Source organism: Podospora anserina, chromosome 1 (genome assembly GCF_000226545.1).
Source record: "Podospora anserina S mat+ genomic DNA chromosome 1, supercontig 4".
NCBI classification, from domain to species: domain Eukaryota; kingdom Fungi; phylum Ascomycota; class Sordariomycetes; order Sordariales; family Podosporaceae; genus Podospora; species Podospora anserina.
In genome coordinates, this window is record NW_001914853.1 from 1,536,759 (window position 1) to 1,559,798 (window position 23,040).

The 23,040-nt window shown below is 54.3% G+C and overlaps 10 protein-coding genes across 10 annotated transcripts; 5 read left to right on the forward strand and 5 right to left on the reverse strand.

The window, feature by feature from the left end:
* Positions 1-227: 227 nt before the first annotated feature.
* On the forward strand, positions 228-2,571 carry PODANS_1_18490 (uncharacterized protein; the record flags this gene model as incomplete). The annotated part of the gene is made up of 2 exons (XM_001907274.1): positions 228-608; positions 679-2,571. The coding sequence occupies 2 exons, from the start codon at positions 228-230 to the stop codon at positions 2,569-2,571; spliced, it is 2,274 nt and encodes a 757-aa protein (XP_001907309.1).
* Positions 2,572-2,686: 115 nt separating this feature from the next.
* PODANS_1_18500 (uncharacterized protein) lies at positions 2,687-3,922 on the reverse strand (the record flags this gene model as incomplete). Its single annotated transcript, XM_001907275.1, has 8 exons — positions 2,687-2,740; positions 2,802-2,896; positions 2,952-3,192; positions 3,248-3,261; positions 3,432-3,534; positions 3,598-3,726; positions 3,782-3,807; positions 3,871-3,922. 8 exons carry the CDS (start codon positions 3,920-3,922, stop codon positions 2,687-2,689), a joined length of 714 nt encoding a protein of 237 aa, XP_001907310.1.
* A 408-nt stretch (positions 3,923-4,330) lies between these two features.
* On the forward strand, positions 4,331-5,886 carry PODANS_1_18510 (uncharacterized protein; the record flags this gene model as incomplete). Its single annotated transcript, XM_001907276.1, has 2 exons — positions 4,331-5,735; positions 5,798-5,886. The coding sequence occupies 2 exons, from the start codon at positions 4,331-4,333 to the stop codon at positions 5,884-5,886; spliced, it is 1,494 nt and encodes a 497-aa protein (XP_001907311.1).
* A 249-nt stretch (positions 5,887-6,135) lies between these two features.
* Positions 6,136-8,907, reverse strand: PODANS_1_18520 (uncharacterized protein; the record flags this gene model as incomplete). Its single annotated transcript, XM_001907277.1, has 2 exons — positions 6,136-8,690; positions 8,757-8,907. 2 exons carry the CDS (start codon positions 8,905-8,907, stop codon positions 6,136-6,138), a joined length of 2,706 nt encoding a protein of 901 aa, XP_001907312.1.
* Positions 8,908-10,222: 1,315 nt separating this feature from the next.
* PODANS_1_18530 (uncharacterized protein) lies at positions 10,223-11,507 on the forward strand (the record flags this gene model as incomplete). Its single annotated transcript, XM_001907278.1, has 6 exons — positions 10,223-10,315; positions 10,378-10,564; positions 10,622-10,859; positions 10,924-11,006; positions 11,068-11,214; positions 11,362-11,507. The coding sequence occupies 6 exons, from the start codon at positions 10,223-10,225 to the stop codon at positions 11,505-11,507; spliced, it is 894 nt and encodes a 297-aa protein (XP_001907313.1).
* An 847-nt stretch (positions 11,508-12,354) lies between these two features.
* Positions 12,355-12,907, forward strand: PODANS_1_18540 (uncharacterized protein; the record flags this gene model as incomplete). The annotated part of the gene is made up of 3 exons (XM_001907279.1): positions 12,355-12,384; positions 12,507-12,673; positions 12,745-12,907. 3 exons carry the CDS (start codon positions 12,355-12,357, stop codon positions 12,905-12,907), a joined length of 360 nt encoding a protein of 119 aa, XP_001907314.1.
* Positions 12,908-15,021: 2,114 nt separating this feature from the next.
* Positions 15,022-17,154, forward strand: PODANS_1_18550 (uncharacterized protein; the record flags this gene model as incomplete). The annotated part of the gene is made up of 2 exons (XM_001907280.1): positions 15,022-16,854; positions 16,927-17,154. The coding sequence occupies 2 exons, from the start codon at positions 15,022-15,024 to the stop codon at positions 17,152-17,154; spliced, it is 2,061 nt and encodes a 686-aa protein (XP_001907315.1).
* A 477-nt stretch (positions 17,155-17,631) lies between these two features.
* On the reverse strand, positions 17,632-18,664 carry PODANS_1_18560 (uncharacterized protein; the record flags this gene model as incomplete). Its single annotated transcript, XM_001907281.1, has 2 exons — positions 17,632-18,569; positions 18,628-18,664. The coding sequence occupies 2 exons, from the start codon at positions 18,662-18,664 to the stop codon at positions 17,632-17,634; spliced, it is 975 nt and encodes a 324-aa protein (XP_001907316.1).
* Positions 18,665-19,271: 607 nt separating this feature from the next.
* PODANS_1_18570 (uncharacterized protein) lies at positions 19,272-20,582 on the reverse strand (the record flags this gene model as incomplete). The annotated part of the gene is made up of 1 exon (XM_001907282.1): positions 19,272-20,582. One exon carries the CDS (start codon positions 20,580-20,582, stop codon positions 19,272-19,274), a length of 1,311 nt encoding a protein of 436 aa, XP_001907317.1.
* Positions 20,583-21,235: 653 nt separating this feature from the next.
* Positions 21,236-22,726, reverse strand: PODANS_1_18580 (uncharacterized protein; the record flags this gene model as incomplete). Its single annotated transcript, XM_001907283.1, has 1 exon — positions 21,236-22,726. One exon carries the CDS (start codon positions 22,724-22,726, stop codon positions 21,236-21,238), a length of 1,491 nt encoding a protein of 496 aa, XP_001907318.1.
* Between the last annotated feature and the right edge of the window lie 314 nt (positions 22,727-23,040).

The following is a 23,040-nucleotide window of genomic DNA, read 5'->3' on the forward strand; positions in this document are numbered from 1 at the left end:
GAGGGACCCCTTTTGAGTTGAGGCAGAAGCACCAAAAACCACAAGCCAGACCGCCCTCTACTAAAATTGTCAATTGATGACCTATTTCGCTCAGCTGTTCGTCATTTTGGACTCGTATAGACCAGTGTATCGGTCAACAAAGCCAATTCACAGATAACCGCTGCAGCCTTTCGCATCTGCTCGCATTGTTTACCTTCCCATCAACCGATTCCGAGAAATCTTCAACAATGCCTGGCGTCGTCGATGGGCGCTCGAGAAAGCGCCATATCCCAGGCGTTCTAAGAGAGGATTCTGACGACGAGCTGGGAACAGAAGACCTTCCGTGGGAATGGATTTATGCCAACGAGCCAGACACTGAGGAAAACAATGGGAGGAAACGAAAACGAGCTACGTGGCAAGATGGCCAGATTATTGGCGCTCGTAATGGCAATTTCGAGTGCTATTTGGGAGACACGACGCTGCTGAAGGCCGATAGCTCCAACGAAGCCTGGGTTGGCATAATATGCGAGTTCCAGGAGGACGAGGAGGGCGAGATGGCCGCCAACTTCATGTGGTTCTCGTCGCCAAACGAGATTCGCAGCGCAAAGAAGAGGACGGATTATGTGGAGGTGTGTGTGATTGCGCTTTGTCTTTGCCTTGATCTCGAGTTGCTAACTTTTTCTGCCTCTATAGAACGAGCTCTACATCACCACCTCGTTCGATGTCAACGCCTTGTCGACCATCAATGGCAAGGCCCATGTTATGTCGCAGCAAGCCTTCGTGAACAAATTCCCAACAGGCAAAGTGCCACGCAAATCCAAGGAGTATGGAAAAGTATTTGTTTGCCGAAGGGGCTGCAACACCAGAACATGCACCTACACCGAGGAGTTCATCTGGGAGGATATCTACCACGGCAGGGAAGACCTCGAGGCTCTCCAGGAGCGGCTTCAGAAGGAGACCAAGGCAACTCGGAAAAAGAAGCCCGCGAAAGACGAATCCCCCGAGCGAGACTACAAGTTTGAGGCCGACCCAGAAGCAGATGGAGAATATGCCCCTGGCGTCTACCGCACCCCAAAGAAGGCTCGTACCAGGGACGCCGTCACCCCCAGCAGCCGGCACAAAAAGACAGGCAACAAACCGGCAACCCCCTCCTCCCACCGCCGCATCGTCGTCAAAAAGCACCTTGAATTCACACCCCTAGCCACCCGAGTCCTCTCTCCTATGCACGTTCACGCCTCCCCATATCAGGTAGCCCGCACCCAGCTCCACGTCGCTTCAGTTCCCACCAGTCTACCATGTCGCGAATCCGAGTTCAGTCTCGTCTATTCGCACCTCGAAGCTGCCATCACCGACGGCTCTGGAACCTGCATCTACATCTCTGGTACTCCGGGTACAGGCAAAACCGCCACCGTGCGCGAGGTAGTTTCCCACCTCGATGCCGCCGTTCGCGCCGACGAGCTCGATGACTTTATCTTTGTCGAGATCAACGGCATGAAAATCACCGACCCCCATCAATCTTACGCCTTGCTGTGGGAAGCCCTCAAAGGCCAGCGCGTTTCCCCGGCCCAAGCCCTCGACCTTCTGGAGCGAGAATTCAGCCACCCCTCCCCCCGTCGTGTGCCCTGCGTGGTGTTGATGGACGAACTCGACCAGCTGGTGACCAAAAACCAGGGCGTCATGTACAACTTTTTCAACTGGCCCGGCCTCCGCCACTCCAGGCTCATCGTCCTGGCGGTAGCCAACACGATGGACTTGCCCGAACGAACCCTCTCCAACAAAATCAGCTCCCGTCTTGGTTTGACGCGTATCACGTTCCCGGGGTACAACCACGAACAGCTCATGCGTATCGTCCAGTCTCGCCTGGAAGGTGTCCCAGGTGACATCGTGGACCCGGATGCAATCCAATTCGCGGCGAGGAAGGTAGCTGCCGTCAGCGGTGACGCCCGCCGGGCTCTGGATATCTGTCGACGAGCGGTCGAACTGGCGGAAGCAGACGCGAAAGTTAATGACCTTTCCGACGATGCCACGCCAAATACGCCGACGAAAACCCCCGCGAGGAAGAAGGACGAATCGCCCCAGAAAAAGAAGAAGAGTTCTGCTGGGAGGGTAACGATCGAGACTGTGCGAAGAGCTATCAACGAGGCCACTTCCAACCCGCTGCAGCAATACCTCCGCTCTTTGCCCTTTGCCTCGAAACTTTTGTTGACGGCGCTGTGCTTACGGATTCAGAGGACGGGGTTGGCGGAGAGTACGTTTGGGGATGTGCTCGAGGAGATGCAGCGGATGCTCAAGCTGACGGTCAATGAGTCTCGGCCGTTGAAGTTATTGGAGAAAAGGGCTACAGGGCAGAAGGGGGAAGGGGCAGACGATGGAACAGGGTTGATGATTACAAAGGCGAAGCAGACGGGGCAGTTGATCAGACCGGCTGGGTTGGGTTCTGCTGCTGTTGATCTTACCGGGGCCGGGATTATCAATCTGGAAGGGCAGAGGCCGGAGAGGCCGAGCAAAATGAGGCTGGCGGTGGGGGATGAAGAGGTTAGGTTGGCGTTTAGGGATGATCCTGAGATTAAAGGGGTGGGTGTGATGCTTTAACGAAGAAAAAGATACCCATTTTGCATATGGACAGAAACTTTATAGACCACAGACGGTGTTTTGATATCTATGTTTCCACCCTTGATACAGTTTTGTCTAGGTACTGTGACATAACCTATGGAAGATCAATCCCCTCCTCCTCCGCCTTTCGTTGAATATACTTCTTGACCTGTTCCCCCGTCCGTCAGCTACACATACCACATCAACCCCCGCACCACCACAAGACTTACATCAATCCCAGGCGCCACCTCCAAAGGCAGAAGCCCATCATTATCCTTCCTGTCCATCTCAGCCCCAGCTTTCATCAACACCACAGCCGCGTCACCTATTATCATCATCAGCCTTGAACCGTTCTCGCTGGAGAAGAATAGATAACATACCATGCCCCTCGGCAATAGCATGATGCAACGCCGTTTGTCCAGCTGAATCGCTGGCGTTCAGGGGACTTTTGTGCTTGAGAAACAGGTTGATCAAGGGGACCGAACCGACGGCGGCGGCGCGATGGAGGGGGTACTGGCCTCGCTTGTCGCGGACGCGGACGGAAGCGGGAGGTTTGTGCTCTTCGAGGAGCTTGCGGGCGAGGTCGAGGTTGGACTTGGAGGCTATGAAGTGGAGGACTGTCTAGAGAGGAGTTAGGTGGTGGAAGGGGCAGGGGAGAAGGGGGGAGGGGATGTACTTGGCCGTTGTCATCTGGATTTTTGTTAATAAATGAGTAGCATGAGGACGGGAAGGGGGCATGTGCCATGTGGTAAAGTGTAAATGTGTGTGCTAATATGTGGTAAAGGGGTAATGTGGTAAAGGAGAAATCCGGTAGTGTGTTAAAGGGCCAATCAAGACGTGGTAGGGAAACATGGACGTACTTGTCTCATTCACGTCGGCATCTCTGGCAAGGAGGAGATCGACCACTCTGTCCGAGTCCTTGACGCTGGCTGCGATCATGAGAGGGGTCCAGCCCATGTCATCCTACAAGTGAGGTCAAAATTGAGCTGTTCCAAGTAGCAGGTATGCTGGGAATATCTTATATACTTTGACGTCGACATCAAACCCTTTCTGTTGAACCAGGAGGTTGACAATCTCGTGGTGGTTGTACGAAGCCGCCCAGTGGATGGGAAGACGGCCATCGTCGTCTTTCAGCTTGGCGAGCTTGGGATTGGCCTGTTGGTGTGGTTAGACCGACCATATCATCATCACATGGCGGACAGCTACTTACATTCAGCAAAGACTCTACAACGGTCGCTATTCTGGGAGTCAGAGTCAAAGTCACCGGTTGAACACACACCGTTGGCTAGCTTCACTTGCCTTTCCCGTCACGAGCGGCTGCGTGGATGGCGAACTTGTCTTGATTTTCCATTTTGTCTCTGATTTGTTGGTATCTCCAGGTATCTAGTTGAAGTTAAAGAATGTAATTGTATTTAGTTGATTGCTGCTGAAGGCGGCGTCATATAAGTGATGCCTTCCACATCAGACCACCCCGCCATAGCAGTGTCAAGAAGAAGGCACTGTGTGGGGCCCCTTCAACTACCCCTGTAGCTCTAGGCTGGCCCGAGCTTCAGCCACACGCCTGGAAATTTTGGGGATCCCAATGTCAACCGCGCATTGGACAGGCGGAGCCATCGCTATCGTTCATCATTATCATCATCGACGCGACGGAGAACTGCTTGACTGCGACAAATCCACCACCAGACACCGAAACTGACGGCCCAAAATTCCATCCACGACTATATCGAGTGACACGCTTACACAGCTTTAATTCTTCACCATGGCAGCTGAGGTTGCCAACGGCGCTGGCCTCGAGACGGAAGTATCCCATCTCGAGTCCTTAATCCTGGCCAACGCCCGCAGATCGAAATCCATCTACGCCAACACATCCACAGATTCGGGAAGGAAACGACTAAAGCTTGATCCCGGACTGGCATCAGAAGATCCCGACATCTCAAAAACATCCCTCTCCCTCCGCCTTCACGCCGAATATGAAGACGTTCAGACCCTACCCGAAGTCATCGCGAAGAAGCTCCCGGCTGCCGGTCCTCGCAAGAAGAAGCCAAAAGCAGCCGAAGAAGCACCATCAAAGTCGGAGGAGCACGCGCGCAAATTGATAGAAGGGATACCGGCAAACAAGACCGGGCCTGGTTCCAACACTCTTGTCCTCTCCAGAAGACCAGGCGGCGCTGGCGCTGCTGGTGCTGGCGCAAAACCGAGCGCGAACCGCAACGACCCCCAAAATATGAGCCTCACCCGCCGACAAGACAACCTCCTCGCACAGCCCCGACCAGACTGGCACCCACCTTGGAAGCTCCAGCGCGTCATCAGCGGCCATCTCGGCTGGGTGCGAGCTCTCGCCGTCGAGCCAAACAACAAGTGGTTCGCCTCGGGCGCCGGCGACCGCACCATCAAAATCTGGGACCTGGCCTCTGGCCAACTCAAGCTCACCCTCACCGGTCACATCTCGACGGTCCGCGGCCTGGCGGTATCACCACGACACCCCTACATGTTCTCCTGCGGTGAAGACAAGATGGTCAAGTGCTGGGATCTGGAAACAAACAAGGTCATCCGTCACTACCACGGCCATTTGTCAGGTGTATACACCCTCAAGCTCCACCCAACCCTCGACGTCCTCGTCACCGGTGGCCGCGACGGCGTAGCTCGTGTATGGGACATGCGCACCCGAAGCAATGTCCATGTCCTGTCGGGCCACACCGGCACCGTCGCCGACCTTGTCTGTCAAGAAGCCGACCCCCAAGTCATAACCGGCAGCTTGGACTCCACCGTCCGAATGTGGGATCTCGCCGCGGGCAAGACAATGGGCGTGCTGACCCACCACAAAAAGGGCGTCCGCGCCTTGACCACCCACCCAACCGAGTTCACCTTCGCAACAGGCAGCACAGGGAGCATCAAGCAGTGGAAGTGCCCCGAGGGAGCCTTCATGCAGAACTTTGACGGCCACAACGCCATTATCAACACCCTGTCGGTCAACGACCAGAACGTGTTGTTTTCGGGTGGAGACAACGGGTCGATGAGCTTTTGGGACTGGAAGAGCGGGCATAGGTTCCAGGCGTTGGACACGACGGCTCAGCCGGGCAGTTTGGATGCTGAGTCGGGGGTGATGAGCTCCATTTTTGACCATTCGGGGTCGAGGTTGATCTGTGGTGAGGCTGATAAGACTAGTAAGTTTTTTTCTTCTGACAAAATGGATGAGAGGGGGTTTATGTGCTAAACGTTGCGATAGTCAAAATCTGGAAAGAGGATCCCGATGCCACGCCAGAGACACACCCGTTGGAGTGGAAGCCGACCTTGGCTGCTAGTAGGAAGTTTTAAGTTGAGGGATGAGGTTACGGGGTTATCGTACTTGTAATGAACATGTGTGAACTGCATAGCGGCGCGGAACAAAAGAGTATAGGGGCTCGAAAATTGAAGAATCAGTGAGGTACATATTCAACCGCGCACACTACCAGATGTGATTAAACAATGTTTGATATCCTCTACGAAATTACAACCGCAATGCCCATGCAAAATTTATAAATTGTCGTTCCGTCCCCCCCCCCCCCCCTTCCTCCTACCGCACAACTACTTAATAGTCCTCTCCACCAGCTCCCTATACATAGCCTTAACATCCTCCACATCAGCTCTCAACTCCTCCACCTCCTCGCTCTTCTCCCCCAGCAGCTCCAGCGTGGTCTCATACCGCTCCTTCACCTCCCTCACCTCCCCCTCCAACACCCCCACCCTCTTCACCGCAGCACTGTTTTCCTCCACCTTCTTCATCATAGCCACAATCTCCGCCCTCGCCTCATCCCTCTGCTTCGAAATCCTCGACAACTCCTCCTTCGCCGCCACCTTCTCCGACTCCAGCCTCCTAATCGCGGCGCTCATCCTCTCCACCAACTGAACCGACGGCCCGGCAGCAACAGTGGAGACGGAGACCATATCCTGCATGATGTTGTTCTTATCGTTATCCCTCCCGCCACTCCCACTGAAGGCGTCTTCCCCTTGCTGGATCTCCCGGTGGTTATTCAATATCGAAGGCGGGGCAGCCTCACTCGTAGGACTGAAAATAGACGTGGGACTGAAGATCCCACTGTTGCTCGTCGGGTGCGAGGGCAGAGTAGGGCGGGCAGGCGGTTGGGCCGAGGGTCTTCGACTAAAAGAACCCATTCCGGGGACGGGCAGCCCGATTCGGGAGTTGGCATCCCCCGCCTCGCTGTTGCTGGACTGCGCGCCAGAAATCTTCCTCGCCTTGCTGGTAAGGGTTTGGATGCCCAAGAAGTCGGTGCTAAATGTTCGCTGAGGGACGGCGGAGAGCTGAGGCGAGGCAGGGCGGCTGTCTGGTTTGAACAAGGGGGTGCCAGGGAGATCCTCGAGCCAGGAGCGGGGGCGCTCGACGATGGGTTGGTGAAAGCTGGTTTGGAGTCTTTCCTTTTCGGCTTCGAAGGCTTGCTTTTGCTTTTCGAGCTCAGACTTGGCTTCTGAGAGGGCCGTTTCAGCCGCTTCAGCACGTCTGGTGAGGGCGTCCAGTTGGGCTTGGTAGGATTGGACATCTTGTTGGATCGTGGGGATTTTGGTCTTGGTCTCTTCCAGTTCCTCTTCGTGGCGCTTTGCGCGGACGGCCTGCTGCATTGTCAGTAGTTGTCGGGGACTCATCGCACAGCATTCGAGACTTACCGCCTCGCGAGCTTTCCGCCTCATGTCCGATTCTCTTTGAAGAGCCTCGTCTCTTTCCTTTTCCAGCCCAGCAATACGAGCCAGCAAATTGGTCTCAATTCCCTGCCAGTTTTCACTCGCGATGGAGTACTGTGTCTGCAGCTGTTCGATCTGCCGCAGTAGTTTGGCTTGCGAGTCTCCAGCCACACCCGAAGATGCCTCCTCTGCTCGCATCCTCATGGCCTCGAGCTTCCCTTCCATCATCTGGACCTCAGCCTTTAGCTCCAACTCTTGCACACGGGCTCGCTCGTTCGCCCTTTCCACCTGCTCTCGAAGGTCGTTTGCTTGCGCTTTGGCACGATCTGCCACCAGAGTCTTTTCGACCTTGAGAGCGGCCACCTGCTCTTCCAGATCATCGATACGTCGCTTATCCTGTTCTCTCGGGCGTTCGTTTGCCTTAGTCGATAGCTCGTCTACTTGTTCTTTGGCTTTTTGCAGTTGACTTCTGAGGTCCGCGATGGTAGCATCCTTCGACCGTATCTCTGGTCGCAAGCTGCCGAGTTCCTTCTGAGCTTGATCATACTGCTTTTGTAGAACCACCTGTGATCTTTCCAGCTCATCTGCTCGGCGAGCGCGCAGACGCGAATTATCCAACTCCTTGTCAGATTTGTCCTTTGCCATCTTCAGGTTGTTAATCTCCTTCTCACCCTCGCCAACTTTGAGCTGCAACTTCTTCATGATCGTACGGTGCTTTTGCTCAGTACTGGCGAGCTTCTTGCCCTCCTCCATGAGCTGGGCGATCTGCTGGTCCTTTTCCGCCAACTTCTTCTCGAGACTCCCAGCCGGTGCAGCAAGGGCGGCCTTCCTGGCTGAGTCTGTGGCCTCTCTCGCGAGAAACTGCAGTTTGGCTTCAAGAGCATCGATGCGCTCTATGTAGCCATGAATCTCCTCCTGCTGCTGGGTCTGAGCCACGTCCGGCACATTATTGCCATCCTTCTGCGTTTCCTCGTCTCCAACTGTTGTTTGGTCGGGCTTGTTGGTAATGATCTCCTCTGTTTCAGGGGCAGGAGTAGGGGTGGGCGCTTCCACGGTTGGCGTGTTCAGGAGAGGCACTTCGGCTGGCGGTGGTGCATCGGGGGATACCTTCGCGCCGTTCGCATCATCTGTGACCCCCTGTTCCGTTGTTGTCCCATTCTTCAAGTCTTGATTGGTATCAACTTCCTTCACGGCATTATCTTGGGACGTTCTGACAACATCCAGGGAGCCCCGCGGCGAAGAAGTATCCCTTGGCGCATCCTTCAATGCTGGACTCGCCGGACCTATACTATCGATCGATGTGCGGCTCGCTGCGTCTAGACTTTGGCGCGGGCTTCCTTGCGCAGAAAGGGGCTTCTGACCGGCCGTTTTCGCAGCTATGGCCCGCGCAAGCCTTTCTTGGAGCCGATCGTTTGCGCGGGTGCTCGAGGAGGTCCTGGAGGGCCCTGCAAGGAATCCATACTGTCAGAAACCTACAGCCTTCTGGGAAGAGCTTCGATCATCAAGCATACCTGGCGATTGCTTCACTGGCGAAGCAGGAGGGGCGGGCTTGGCCTCCTTCGTTTGCGCCGAGCCATCATTGTCCTCGCTGAGTATATTATCCAGGCGAGCTTCCACACCAGCTACGGCTTGGGTCAGAAACGACCCCCATCGCGCGGCCATTGTTCAAAATAACAACAGCACGGCAGTGCTCGCTATGACGTTGCCATACAAAGGCGGGGGACAACGGTATAAGTGCGGTGGTCGCCGTTACATTCGATCCATCACAAGTCGTCGTGGGAGGAGGGTAGATAGGTAGATAGGTACGACAGGCTCGCAATCTTCCGATGCCTGCTTCACTTGCAGCTTGTCGCTTTACATCCAGGTACACCGAGAAGCCAGAATCCGGTCGTGACGCATGTCGACACAGTAAGACGAATTACTGTTGCGGAAGGGTTGGTCTCGTATTCTTCCTCAACACAAGTGCTTGGTCCTTGGCGAAAGGCCACGCCAAACTTACAGAGTGTCCAAGCCTTCCAGGGATTCGTAATTGCTCGGCAACTGTCAGCGAGGTGGGTCCTTGACTCCAGAGAGCCAATTGGATCCGCTACAGCTCTCGGTTCAGCCCTTCAGGTGGAGCCGACCTGCTTCAAAGTCAACGCACAGGCCATCCAAATCAGCATGACCAACAGCGTTTGTTGTTTGAGAATTCGAATTTCAAAGACTCCATCCAAGTATTTTGTTTTATAGCATGTTATACCACCGGAGATAAACTTTGACGGCAGCTTCTATATGACTGAAGCTTCCATTAACCCTCATGGCACCTTGATATACGGTGGTTAGAGATGTAAAAGTTGCCGAGAACGTGCATCATTACATCATCTGCCAGGATCCACCAGTATCGCAGTACTACATCTCTGAACATTCATAATTCAAGGTCGAGACGAGGCTTATCGTTATCGTTGCTTCCAAAGTTCCATGATTCTTGCTACTGCGTTCGAAAAGCAGGTTGGGAAACACCAACACAAAAGTTCACAGTGGAGAATAATACGTTGGCATGCCCCCAAGTTATAAATTTCAGGCCCTGCCTTCTAAGTTGCTGTCCAGTGTTTGATTCCGAACCAGCCGCTTCCGGCATCCTCCCTTCTAACCCTCCACCCTCGTTTTCCGGTTGAGCCGATATTTATCGGCTGACGGCACGCACAAGAACCTCACCTAGGCCGGGACCTCGTAAAATACTGGTTTTGATCCTGCGCTGGTTGTTGTTGCACCAACACACCTTCAAAACACACTCGATATTTACGTGCGTTACATATTGGCCCCGAGAACAGCAAGAAGAGGCCCAGCACAGCGGAACCGAGACGGATAACCAGCGCAACCCGTCTCTTGGCGTGCGCATTGTGCTCGAAGCTCAAACACCAGATCTCTGACCACTTTGTTGCCTTGCTTATTTCGCACCATTGTTATGAGACGCGGTGTCGCTTGAGTGTCGTACACAATGGCATTGGCTTCGGCATTTCGGATTCCCTACCGGGAGGCGCGAACTGGGTTTTGGGGGGAGCAAACGTCGACGTTGAACTGGTGTGAAGAGGTAAACAAACCCCCTTTTGCGCACCAACTAGTCGGAAAGCCTTGGCTGATCAGAACGTCTAGGACTACAACATCAGCTACTACTGTGCTGAAGTGGTCAACACACTTACAAACTTGGTTTTTATGTACCTTGGCTTCAAAGGACTACGCAATGTCATCAAGTATGCGCACTCCAAGGTGTTCATCCTCGTGTTTCTCGGCTACATTGTCGTGGGTCTCGGTAGCATGGCGTTCCATACTACGCTGAAGTGTAAGTTCTCCTTGAGTGATAGTGTACGTACTTGTCCTGTTCTAACGTGGAATGCAGATGAGATGCAACTCGCAGACGAACTCCCCATGATATACACCATCTGCATCATGGCATACGTAGCTTTTGGAACCAACAAGTCTCCTGCTGTGAAGGGTCTTCTTGCGGTATTCCTGCTGGGACTTGCCACTTTTATCACGGTTTATTATCTTTACGCAAAGGACCCAGTCTTCCATCAGGTGGCTTATGGTTTATTGACGGCGTCAACAATTTTCCGCGGATTCCACGTCCTGGAAGGGTATGTCAAACAGAGGGTAATTGACTAGTGCGTATTTGAATTTGGCACACTAACTGTGAGACAGTGTGTTGCGACCAGCGTTCAAGAAAAGGAACCCTGCCACGTGTGACCAGCACATGAAGGAAATGTGGACACTGGCTCTGACAGGTATGTCCTACTTACACAATACCTATGGTTATACAGCAGGAGGCTGATTTTAAATGGCAAGGCATTTTCATGTTTCTGGCTGGTTTCCTCATCTGGAACATTGATAACGTCTTTTGTCACCACATCACGCAAACGAAGCAAAAGGTTCTTCTACCGTGGGCCATCATCTTTGAAGGGCATGGATGGTGGCACATCCTAACCGGTCTTGGTATGTTCCTCCTGCGCCCCTCATGCTTCCATGATAGGATAAATATGTCGATACTAACGCTGTGTGTAGGTGGTGCGTAATATCTCTTCAAAACCTAACCATTTCCATCCTTTTTTTTTTGTGCCCAAGGCTGACTCTGTTCCACAGCATACCATATGATTCTCTGGAGATTGTGGTCCAACTGTTGCCTGGAGGGGAAAGAGGACGAATTTATGCTGGACTGGAAGCCGTTACGCACAATCCCGCAAGTGGTCCCGCGTACCAAGGGTGCAGCTCATCTCAAGACCCAGTGAGGCGGCTCTGTCCTACCTTCGGTGAAGATCACCATCCGGGATGATTCTTGATGGTGACGAGGGCCTTGTATATTGCCTATGTGCCCCACACCCCATACCCTGTTTGTGGCAAGGCAACAGCATAGCAACGATACACCAAGTCGACTACGCGAAAAGGAGTCAAAAACAAGATCCTCGGATGACAAGCACGACTTCGGCAGGGCGGGGTCAAAGGTTGAGCTAAGAGATAAATTAAAAAACACCGGAATACAGGCAGAGCCTCATTTATGGAACATGGTAGCGGGCTAGAACTGCTATATAGTTACGATGGGCGTTAGTGATCACGGTTCCACATGATAGATGTTCGACTCGCGGACAAAATAATTAGGTTGAAAACGTAAAATCAAGGGCTTGAAGGATAACGCAAACACTCTGGATTTTTATTCCAGAGCTTTCCACTATAATTTAAAGCTCTATAATATATACCTAACGGTTATCTACTGTCCTGCTGAGGCCCTTCACCCGAGTAGCAATTCTCTAGTTGTGCCAACGGCGTCTGTCATGTGCGCGTAGCTGGTATTGGCACGGTGTTGAATTACACAACAATTACGTTACGGGTACACCGTTCTGCCTACGAGCCCAGCACCGCAACCTAAATTTCCATTTCCAACGGCCAGTGGAAGAGACCAGCAACGACACTGAGCCCCAGCAAAGTTGCTTTGACATCGACTGCATTTCCATTTGTTACCGCAACTCGCTCGGCCGCGGCACTTTCACGACATTTCACTGCCTGAACAATAAGCATCGCCTTGCTTTCTTATCCTAATCTTGTTTGGCAGCCCAGTCAGCCTCATCACAACCACCCAAGATGTCGATATCAAACGAAGCGCTGCAAAAGGCAAGTCACCTCTCACAGACAAGATGAGTGTTACAAATTCCGCCAGTTGGGCATCAACGCCTAATTATGAGTTTAACATGGCGGCAGGAAATTACATCAAACTAACCTTGGGCCTTTCGCAGCTCGTCAGAGAGATTGAGTCGCAGGCCATCGCTGCGCAACAGCAAATCGGCCTGGTCCGCACTCAGATGGCGTCCAAGCAGCGTGAGATGCGGCTAGCCCAGCTGACGCGCAGCGAGATCTCATCATTGCCACCCGACACGGCTGTCTACGAGGGAGTCGGGAAAATGTATGGCTTTCCTGTCTCGTGCTCGTTGCTTGAACCCCCTGGCTAACCAACCTCCTTTGCTCCACTATCAGGTTCGTTGGGCTTCCGGTGCCCACGTTGCAGGAGAAACTGAGCTCTCAGGTCAAGGAGAATGAGACCGAGTTGGAGGCTCTGTCCAAGAGGCTGCACTACCTCGAGACGACGGACAAGAATAGCCGGGAGCACATTGAGAAGATGCTCAAGGGACAGGCTTAATCTCATACGGCCTTTGCCTCGAGCCTTGATCGACTTTTAGGGATTCACAAACCATTTGACTCGCGTCTCTTCGGTGCCGATTGTCCCGTAATTGCGAAACTGGGAACGCTCAATGGAAAATGTGGTGTCGTCTGCGGCGCAGTGCAGCATGGAACCCAGCTGTCTTATCAACCCCTCACTCTCACAACAATATACCCGATGGCACCATGCCGGATGGTTTGGCAAGATGGAATTCCTGTTTTTATCCTATTTCCCATACACACAAAGCCTCTTCTCAAGTCCTGTGCTGGACCTGCTGTATCTCATGTCCTCAGTTGCCAAAAAGGCAACTGGCCTGCTGCATGCCCGGCGGCCAAGGATTCTCCAACACAACAACAATTCAGGTGCCTGGGCGGCGAGGGTCCAGCACATCGGCTCCACGGAGGTGCAGGAGGTACAGAACAAGAGGGCTGTCTCGCATGCCGCTGGGGAAAGACACGACGGGTTTCAGGCGCCTGTTTTCTGCATACAAAGTGAAGCTATGCAGTAGTATTGTCAAGCCACCAGATGGAAATAGCCAAGAGGCACTCACAACCACAGGAAACCAAGTCAACAGGCACGGCATCACGACCCGACGCACGCCCGGCGGTTCTAAAGATGGCTAGTAGCCGTCCAGACCAACCACGGGGCAGCCGTTTCGACCCTTGCCTGCCAAGATCTTCTGCCAAGCCGCACCGATGCCCCTCCCTAAGCCCTACGCACCGTTTGTTTCGCGGCTTGCTGCCTCTTGATGATGCCAGCTTCCGAGCCTTTGAAAGAACATATCGCCATGGCCATGGTCTAGAAACTATTCAGAGACAATGTTCGGGTTTCTACAGAATGGGAATAAACCGTCCCAGGCGTCTGTCTGATGGGCTTCTCTATTTTCTGCTGTCTCGTCAGTCCCGCAACACAGAGCCACGAGGCTCAACATCCCGCTTCCCGTTCGTTTCGCTTCCATGCCACTTGTGCCCCTCCCAGCTGCCGTTGGTGCCCCTCCACCCACTCACATGAAGAGGTTTCGTTCAGGGTGGAAGAGCGGGGCCCATCTCTGCGCTACATTCACCTAACCAGCCTCCTTTGCTCTGTCGGAGCACACGCACGCAACGGGGGACATGGAACCTAACCAAGCAGTCTCACAGTTCCCCCCTCTCAGCCCCCAAGACAGGTACTCAAGGAAAATGAGATGCTACCAGGCTCCGTCTCCCGCCCTGATGCCGTCCATCTCTGGTTTTCTAGAGCAAGTGAGGTGGTAGGACAGTTCTCCCCCACCAAGATGAGCAAGTCGCTCATGGGCCAACCACACGGCGGCCGCACCTTGGAAAAGACAGTTCTTATCCCCCCCTCCACTAGGAGCACACGATACCTAGCTCGTCCCGAGGGCCACAAGTGTGGCACACCTTGGGCCAGTCCTATCACGCGTTGGTCCCGAGTACCTAGCTGGAGTTTATCTAGCAACGGGTAAGGCATGGCTTCTTATGCCGCACTGCACAGTTGGGAGTGTACAACCTGGCAGCCCCATGGTCCAAAGGCAAGATGAACAGAGGGCAGAGGACGGCAGCCGGGAGGGAGCTGAGATGCTGACAGACGCAGACGGAGAGGTACTTGGTGCGGACCAGTGGTACAGTCATATGCATAGAGAGGTACTTGACACTAACCCTCTCACATCCCTGACAGTCCCCAGGCCCCGAATGTCCCTCCCCCTACCGCCCTCCACGCTGATTTGCTCCTGATGCATCTCCGCTCCCTCTCTTGACCGCCGCCGAATAATAAATGGTGGGTCACACCCCGCTTCTGTTGGCGGCTTACAATTCCTCCTGACCCCTCCGTCGTGCCACGCCGGCCGTCTTTCCTCACCTTCTTCGCTTTTCGATTTTCTTTCCGAAGGGTGTTTTCCATCTTTCCAGTCTTGAGTAGACATATCGCCCAAGTGTTTGGTTCGGGGATATCACTCCCAACGCTTGAGCTTAGTATACCCTCTCTCTTGGGACTGGGAACAATACGTAAGAACGGCCCATTCTGGCCTGTCCTCTCCTCTTTTCACCCTTGACTCACCGCGGCTTCCTTAGCGACAAAGACCTACTACCACCGCCACCATGCCCCGGTCTTCTTACTTGTCGAGTGACGACGAGTCCGTCGACATCACCTACAGGCGCTATGCTGCTGCCCGCGACCGGTCTAGAGGGCCTTCTGGCCCCCCTCCTCCTCCTCCTGGTGGCCCGCCTCATTTCATCCAGACTGTAGTCCGCGATGCCCGGGACACCCGCCCTTCGGGTCCCACGGGTTACTTCCAGGGCCCTTCATTCCTCAACTCAACCGACCAGCGAGAAATGACCATGGTCCGCGCCCGCTCAAGAGAGCGCCGCTCCCCTCCCATCGTCGCCGGCCCTCCCCAGCCCCCTCCCCCTCCGGCCGTGGTGATCAACCAGAACAGGATCAACCAAGGCCAAGGTCGGTCCCGCCGCGGCTCCAGCTCCTCCTCGGACGAGTCCAGCCATGTCTCCTCCCGCTTTCACCACCACTCCCACTCGCGGCACCGCTCCCACTCCCGCGTGGGCCACTCCCGTTCCTCGTCCACTCACTCCCACCTCGAAGACGCCCGCGAAAGGTGGGAGCTCGAGCGGGCCCGGGAGCAGCTCCGCGCCATGCAGGTCAGCAACGAGCGCAGGGAGCAGGAGCGCCAGCTCGAGCGCTACACCGACGAGAAGTTTGGCCGGGCCCAGGCCGACCGGGAGCTGGAGCGCCTCCGCCGCGAGGACGAAGCCCGCCGGCGGGAGGAGATGGCCGAGGAGAAGGCCAACCGGAACAAGTCCGACTGGGAGCTGGAGCAGCTCCGCCGCGAAAAGGAGGCGAGGCGGGCGCAGGAGATGGCCGAGGAGAAGGCCAACCGCAACAAGTCCGACTGGGAGCTCGAGCAGTACCGGCGTGAGAAAGAGGCCAAGCGCCAGCAGGAGCGCATGGCGGAGGCGTCCTCGCGGGACAAAGCCAGCTGGGAGCTGGCGCACTACCGCAAGGAGAAGGAGGAGATGGAAACTCGGGAGCAGATGGAGGCCCGGCTCAGGCTTCAGCAATTGAGAGAAAAGGATGAGGCGGAGGCTGCTAGGCAGAGGTATGAGCTCGAGAAGTTCCTCAAGGAGGAGGAGGAGAGGCAGATCAGAGAGAAGTACACCGATGAGTACGAGCTTGATAGGCTCCGGCATGAGATTGGCCGCATCAAGCGTCGTGAGGAGGAGATGAAGCGGGAGAGGCACGAGGAGGAGGAGCGCCAGCTGAGAGACGCCAAGGCCGAGCTTGACCGGATAAAGAAGAAGGAGGAGGAAGCCAGGAGGGAGAAGCAGAAGGAGGAGGAGCAGGAGTACAAGATGGGCAAGGCTGAGCTGGACAGGCTCAAGAGGCAGAAGGAGCAGGAGGAGCGTGATAGGCACTATAAAGAAGACGCCGAATTCCGCGCGGCCAAGGCAGAGCTCGATAAGATCAAGGCTGAGAAGGCTCGCAAGGCGGAGGAAGAGCGGATCGCCCGGGAGATCGAGCTCAAGAAGCTCGCCGAGGAGAAGAAGGCTGCTGAGGAAAAGGCAAAGAGGGAGAAGGAGGAGGAAGAGGCTGTTGCTCGGTGGAAGGCCAAGGAAGCCGAGCGGATCGCCAAGGAGAAGGCTGAGGAGGAGGCCAGAGAGAAGGAGTTCCAACGCCGCCTCCAGGAGCAACTCATCCACTCCGGCCTCGACGAGAAGGCCATTGAGGCCATCCTGAAGAAGGAGAAGATCAAGAAAGACAAGGAGAAGAGGGACAGGGAGGATGAGAGGGAACGCGAAAGGGAACGCGAGAGGGACAACAACAATCAGATTGCCAGGCCGACCTACACCAGAATGTCCCTGAGGCACTTGGACATTGAGACGTTGGCCCATTTCAGGATCGAGTGGGAGTGGGATGCGGTACGTTTTTCACCTGTCTTTTTTTTTTCTCTTTTTCCAAGACCTGATTGCTAATAATGATGTCATCAACAGGAGCCCGGTTACATCCTCATCAAGCGCTGGGTGCCCGAGTGGGAGCAGCAGCAGCTCTGGGAGCACACCAAAAAGATCCGCATCGTCGAGAAGAGGAAGGAGGAGAAGGTCGTCCTCAAGATCAAGGACCACCGCGAGGAGGACGACAAGTACGAGTTTGTGCGCCGCCGCCGTCGGTCCAAGTCCCCCAGTTTGCTCATGTACTTGGCTGGTGGCCGGCCCGCGTGAACTGTTTTCGGCTTCTTTCGGTCTTGTCTGTCGCGATGGATACCCATCTTTTCTTCTCACTCCTTGGAACTTTTTTTTTTGTTCGACGATTACGTTAGGGTTGGGAGGGTTGTTGGTCGGGGAGGAATTGGATACGACATTGGGTAGGAAAAGAGGGAGAATGATGACGGGATGAAGATATGATGATTGTTTTTTTCTTCTTTTTTTTTTCTTTTTTGGACATGTTCTTTGCGGGTTGAGATAGTTTTGTTTATTCTCGTATAAATACCAAGTCCTTCTAACTCCAAGGCATGACTACACAGAAAAGTTGAATATCACAGAACTGCTTTGGTTTTGTCTTTCAGCATTCATCATACATGCCCCCGATTTTCCGTTGATATAATACAATGCATCCCCCATCCGTCCATGACATGAGCGTAGAGGCCAAATATGTGTACAGATGTCATGACACATAAACACAGCTCGTCTCTGTATCTCCTATAACTTCCCCACCTCCTTCTCCCCTCCCCTAACCCCATCCTTCTTCGTCCAGCTCCCCTCCGCCCGTCTAATCAACTCCTCATACACCGTCCAAGCAAGCGCACTACTCGCCGCCTTCCTCCCCATCCTCAACCCCAACCCATCCATCAAGCTCCTCAGCCCTTCCTCGCTCACCATCCTCTTGGCGGCATGCACCATATTCCTGTAGCCATCCGGCTGAAGCTGAATCCTCGTCTTAACCGCATCAAACGGGTTGCTGATCGCCGAGCAGACCGCCCCGGAGAATATCGCGCTGGCAAAGTTGATTGTGGCTGCGCCTCCGTTTCCGGATTTGTCCATGTAGAGGTTGGAGAGGTGCTTTTTGGACTGTTCGTAGAATAATATGTAGAGACCAGCATAGGGAGCGTCCCGGATAGCGGTGGCGCCAAAGCCGGAGAAGAACCCACGGATGCCCTCGTGTCGGTAGATGTCTAGCGCTGCGCGGGGGAGGGAGTTGTAGTTGTACAATGTCGACTCATATCTCACCTTCAGCACCGTCAAAGGCATGAGAATAAACCCCGCGAAACTCCTGGCTACTGCTCCCGATGTCAAATTGGCGATGTGGGAAAGTTTCGGGAGGGTGGAGGAGTGGTTATTCGCGTTGGCTAACGCTGGAGAGGACAGACGGTGACGGATCGAGTTGAGGGAGGTGAAGTAGATTGCGGAGCCGAAGCCGGTTCGCAAGGCCGAGGGAACGGCACCGCGCCATAGGGCTGGGAGGAGGTGAGGAGCCGAGCGGATTTCGGCGAGGGCGAGGCGGAGGGCCGAGGCGCCGTGGGGGTGATGCGGGGTGGAGTGGGAGGTTCGTTGCTGGACGCGGGTTTTGAGGAGGTCGATTGGTTGGAGGAGGACGGCGGAGGTTATGCCGGAGGAGAGGCCGGCTAGGAAGTGGAAGGCTGAGGGGGGGAAAGATGGTTAGATTGAGCGAGGATGGGAAGGGGGAGAAAACCGTACTCGACTTCGGAGACGTCTTGCGGGCGCCATCGGACATGGTTGCGCTGGGTGGAAGTGATTTGCGCGGATCGCGGGTTGGGTGTGTTCCTGGTCCGAGATTCTTTTCCCAGCGATGGTTGCGGTGTCAGGAGGTAGTGGCCTGAGTTCGCGCTGCTGTGGCGTTTCGTCGGCTGTCACGATGCTTTAGAGATGGTGGCAGAGGCGTCTGGGTTGTGGACCAGCCATAGTGTGAGATGATTTTATATAGGAGACGCCATGCTGTTGAAGAACCTCGAAAAAAGTGAACGCGCCGTTGAGGGTGCTGACCTGGTGTTCAGTTCAGATGAAAAGGTTGGGGTTTTGCGGTAAATCCGCTTTGGAAGACAGGGCCTATGACGGCATGGGAATCCTGTAATTTTTTCGGTCCCCGATCAAGTCGAGGTGGGGAACTACCCCGCCGTCCGGTCCGCCCCGGAGTTGCCGGGTTGACCCGAGCAACTACTCGGCCCCGGGGGTTCCACCAATGCCGAGTGACGCCCAAGGGGGAGCTGAAAAAAAAGAAAAAAAAAAAAGGTGATAATCAGAATGGAATTATAATGATATTATCATCTGATGAACCGTCATATCGCCCGCTTCTGTAACTTGTAGTTGTCACAGTCTCCCAATCACCCCTTCTTCTGCTCCCCCACGATAGACTCCAGCCTCCCAGCCAACGCCTTGTGTCTCTTGACAACCTCAACCCACTCCTCCTCCGCCTCTGGTCCAACATCCAAGCTCGCCAAAAACAACCCAAAATCACCTCCCAATCTTTCCAAACTTCCTGCGCAATACAGAACCTGAGTGAGCAGACTGTCCCTCGCTCCCTGGTCTTTCACGGTAGGCAAATACACGCGTAGGGTCTCCAATAGCATGTCGACCAGGTAGAGAGGGAAAGTAGCAAGCGCAGATGGAATCGGCTCCAGTGGGTCATCGCTCCCAGTTGTCGCTGCTGGCCCATCTGTTGCCACCGCCGTGGTAGTCGGAAACAGCTTGAGGAACATGTTCACGATAGCAAAACTCTGCTCACGGAAGATCTCAATGTACCGCTTCAGATATCTTTCCGTCTGCTGCCCACCAGACCAGGCGTTTCCGCTGCCAATGGCCTTTTGGCGGGCCTTTTCTTGATCGGCGAGTTCCCTAAGTGGTTCGAGGGCTTCGAGCATTGTCATGAGGGTTGCCAGGCGGCAGACAAGCAACACTGCCCCCAGCGCCCTCTCTCGAGCATCGCTACTCTTTGAGCCGTTGTTTGTTGGTGCAGTGGCAACTGCCTCCAAATCCGGCAAGACTCTGCGAAGCCAGCTGATGGTTCGGAGGGCAGCAGGGAGTTTGAGACCAGGAGCTTTGAGAGAGAGGATGAGGTTGGCCGCCATATTTCGCATGACATCGTCAGCCTCGGCGGAGATGGATGTAACAAGAGGTGACTTTGGGTAGAGCGAGTGCAGTCGCCGGATATGACCGTTCAAGTCCAGTGCTGAGGAGTAGTTGACTGGGGCTGTCGAGATAGACGAGGAGAGGAGGGGCGGTAGCTCGAGGACGTCGACGAGCCGCTCGACGTTGCGCGAGAGAAGCAATGCCTTTTTTCGCCGGGCGAGAACATCATTGTCGCTGTCTCTGTTGTAGGTGGTTGCGAACCGCACTGCTTCACTATCCAGCCTTGGGAGGGCATTTCGCAGCTCAGCGGTGCTTGCTGCCAAGGCAGGCAACGTAGTGCGGAGTGACGCGTGATGAGTTGCCGATTCGATGATCTGCTTGTGAGATTTCTTGGAAAGCGATTGAAGTGAGAGCAGGAGCGCGTGAGATGAGTGTGCGAGCGCTTGAGGTTCGCTTGATTCGAGTGATGATAATGGCTGGGACGCCAGTGTTGTGAGGTACTCGAGTAAACTCGCATCGGGAGTCGTCCCTGACGGTAAAAGAAGATCATATAAAAGGTCCGCCATTGTATATATGGGGCTTCTTTCGCTTGGTTGATGGTGACCTGGGCCTTTGTTTGCGGAAGGTTGATGAGATCACACTGGGGACGGAGAGGACAGGTGTAGCGAGCGATGTGAATGTCAACGCTTGAGTGGTATCGGGAATCGTGACGAGATCCCAGGCTTTCTTTGCCGGCCTCCTTGTGAACTATGTCGCTGTTGTCGAATATCGAACTCGCGTCTCGCCGTTAAACTGAAGGCTGGCTGCCCATCTGTCCGCTGATATGGAAGTGTTGATGCCCTCTCGCTAGTCGTTAGTTCCAATGGAATGCCTGCAGTGTGGTGAGAGATTGGCTAACAGACTCGGGTGTGGGGTAGGTAGCACTATGTTAGTGTGCTGTATTTCCTGGCCGGAGCGCACTGATCTCTGAAACATCAACCAAAGGCTCAACATTGAGACATTCAAAAATACGAAAAATCAGCTTTAAACATCAAATCATCGATCGTACAGACACTTCGACTCCCATATTATACACTAGCTATTTACTATCAACAAAAAAGCACGCCTCTTTTCTCGCCATCTTTCTGCCATCATCCTCTCTAGCCTCCGTTTGTTACCGTGGTCTGTGACAGTTCGGGGGTGGGGTCGAGAATACATGACTTCCGAGTCCCTCTCTCCTTCAAGTTCCTGTTGATGTTGCCTTTTTAGGCGTTGTTGAACGTAATGCACTTTTTGGCCCTTTCCTCCTTTCAATCTTTTCGCCTTCGATCATCTTTACCTTCGGATTCGACGTTGCTTCCACCACTGACGCACCAATTGCGCGAGCCAGCATGGCCAACCACACCAGCATGATGCCTCTCAGCCATATCGAGACCGGGTTACCCATATCCACTGGGCTACCTTTTTGTGGTCTAACCTCGTTGGTTTCTTCCGCAGCCGTGCTCTCAGTACTCGAGCTGTTCCCGCAGCCGCTCTGTTCATCCTCATCGGCATCCTCGGACGAGTTTACACAAGTGGTGGAGTCCAAAGTTTCCGAGACTTGATCTGCCTCTGGACTGGCTTGCTCGTGAGCTACTGGCGGAGGAATGAGCCCCGATGCTATTCGCAAGCTGTCTAGAGAATCGCTGGCGGGAAGTGGAGGAGGGCGGTCCGGTTGTGATATCCTGACATTCCCGTCGATGTTTCCCGACGACACTTCCTCTATCCTCCCCGTTGGTGGCATTGTCTCGACACTGGGCTGTTGCGGATGGTATACCGGCGGCATTGGAGACGTGGCCACAGGCCGATAGTGTGCTGGCAAAGCATCGGGCATTTCCATCGGGATCCTCGCCATGTTTTCGTACTCCATCTGCAGATGCAGCTCACGAGCCATTCGATCCAGCCGGAGCGGGCATGAGTAACCGTTTGCCCATTCAATCTTGGTAACTATTTCCTTTTCCCCGTCACGGAACTTGAACATCTTCATGAACTCGTCTGAGAACTTGGAGAGTTTTCCGCTAATCTCGACCGTCATATAGAACCGTGTCGCATTGTGCTCGAGCACGAAGGCTGTGTGGATAAGGTTGTTGTGTGATGGTTGATACTCGAATGTGTTCTCCTTCAGCTCCCATTTCAAGGTGTTGTACCAGATCGAGCCCTTCGTCGAGGAGATATGACCCTCAAAGTTCCAGCGACTCCCCCCAGTCACGGTCTTTTCTTTGTCGATACCCAGCCCACCGGCACCATATCCCAACACGTTGACATTTGGCGTTCGATTGACGAGCTTTCTCGTTTGGACCAAGGTTTCTCGGCCGCGGATGTGTTTTGGGCCGTAATGGTCGGTGAATTTGACTGGGCAAGAGGAGCGATGCTCAATGCGTGCGTCTTCGCCATCTTCCTCGGTCAATTTCACAGATACAGTTGCTGATTCGAGTTTGCAGTCTGGGGGTTGGTGAAAGTCTAGATCGAGGTACAATATGCCAGCTGGGTTTTGTGACTCCCCAAGTACACCCCAGCGGGATTTGGTGAACATGAAGCGGCAATCAACCTCGACTTTGCCAATGCTTCCACGGCCTGCTCGCATGTGGGATGAGGCTATATGGTCGAATCGTTCATAATCGCGCCGTCCATATCTCCCACGCTTTTTGACCTTCAGCTCGGGTGAGGTCCATGTGTCTTCCATTGTCGACATCAGGAGCTTGGTTGGCTGGGTCCCAGACACGTGGGAATCACAAAAGCTCAACTCAGGCCTGATGCTGCGGACTTTTCGAACAGATGTAGTGGGGTGCTAACGATGATAACAAAACATTTGGGCCGCGGGGGATTTGTGCTGGTGCAGGCTGTGCAACATGGATGCCTCACTTGAGCTGCACAGGCGGGTCGTCTTGATGCGAGCCAGCTTGGCCAAGCCCCTGCGATTCGCCAGAGATGCAGCCTTCTCGTTTCGAATTGGCGCTGCTTACTTCTTCAGGGTATGCTGCGGAACAGCGTCTCATGGGCTCTCGG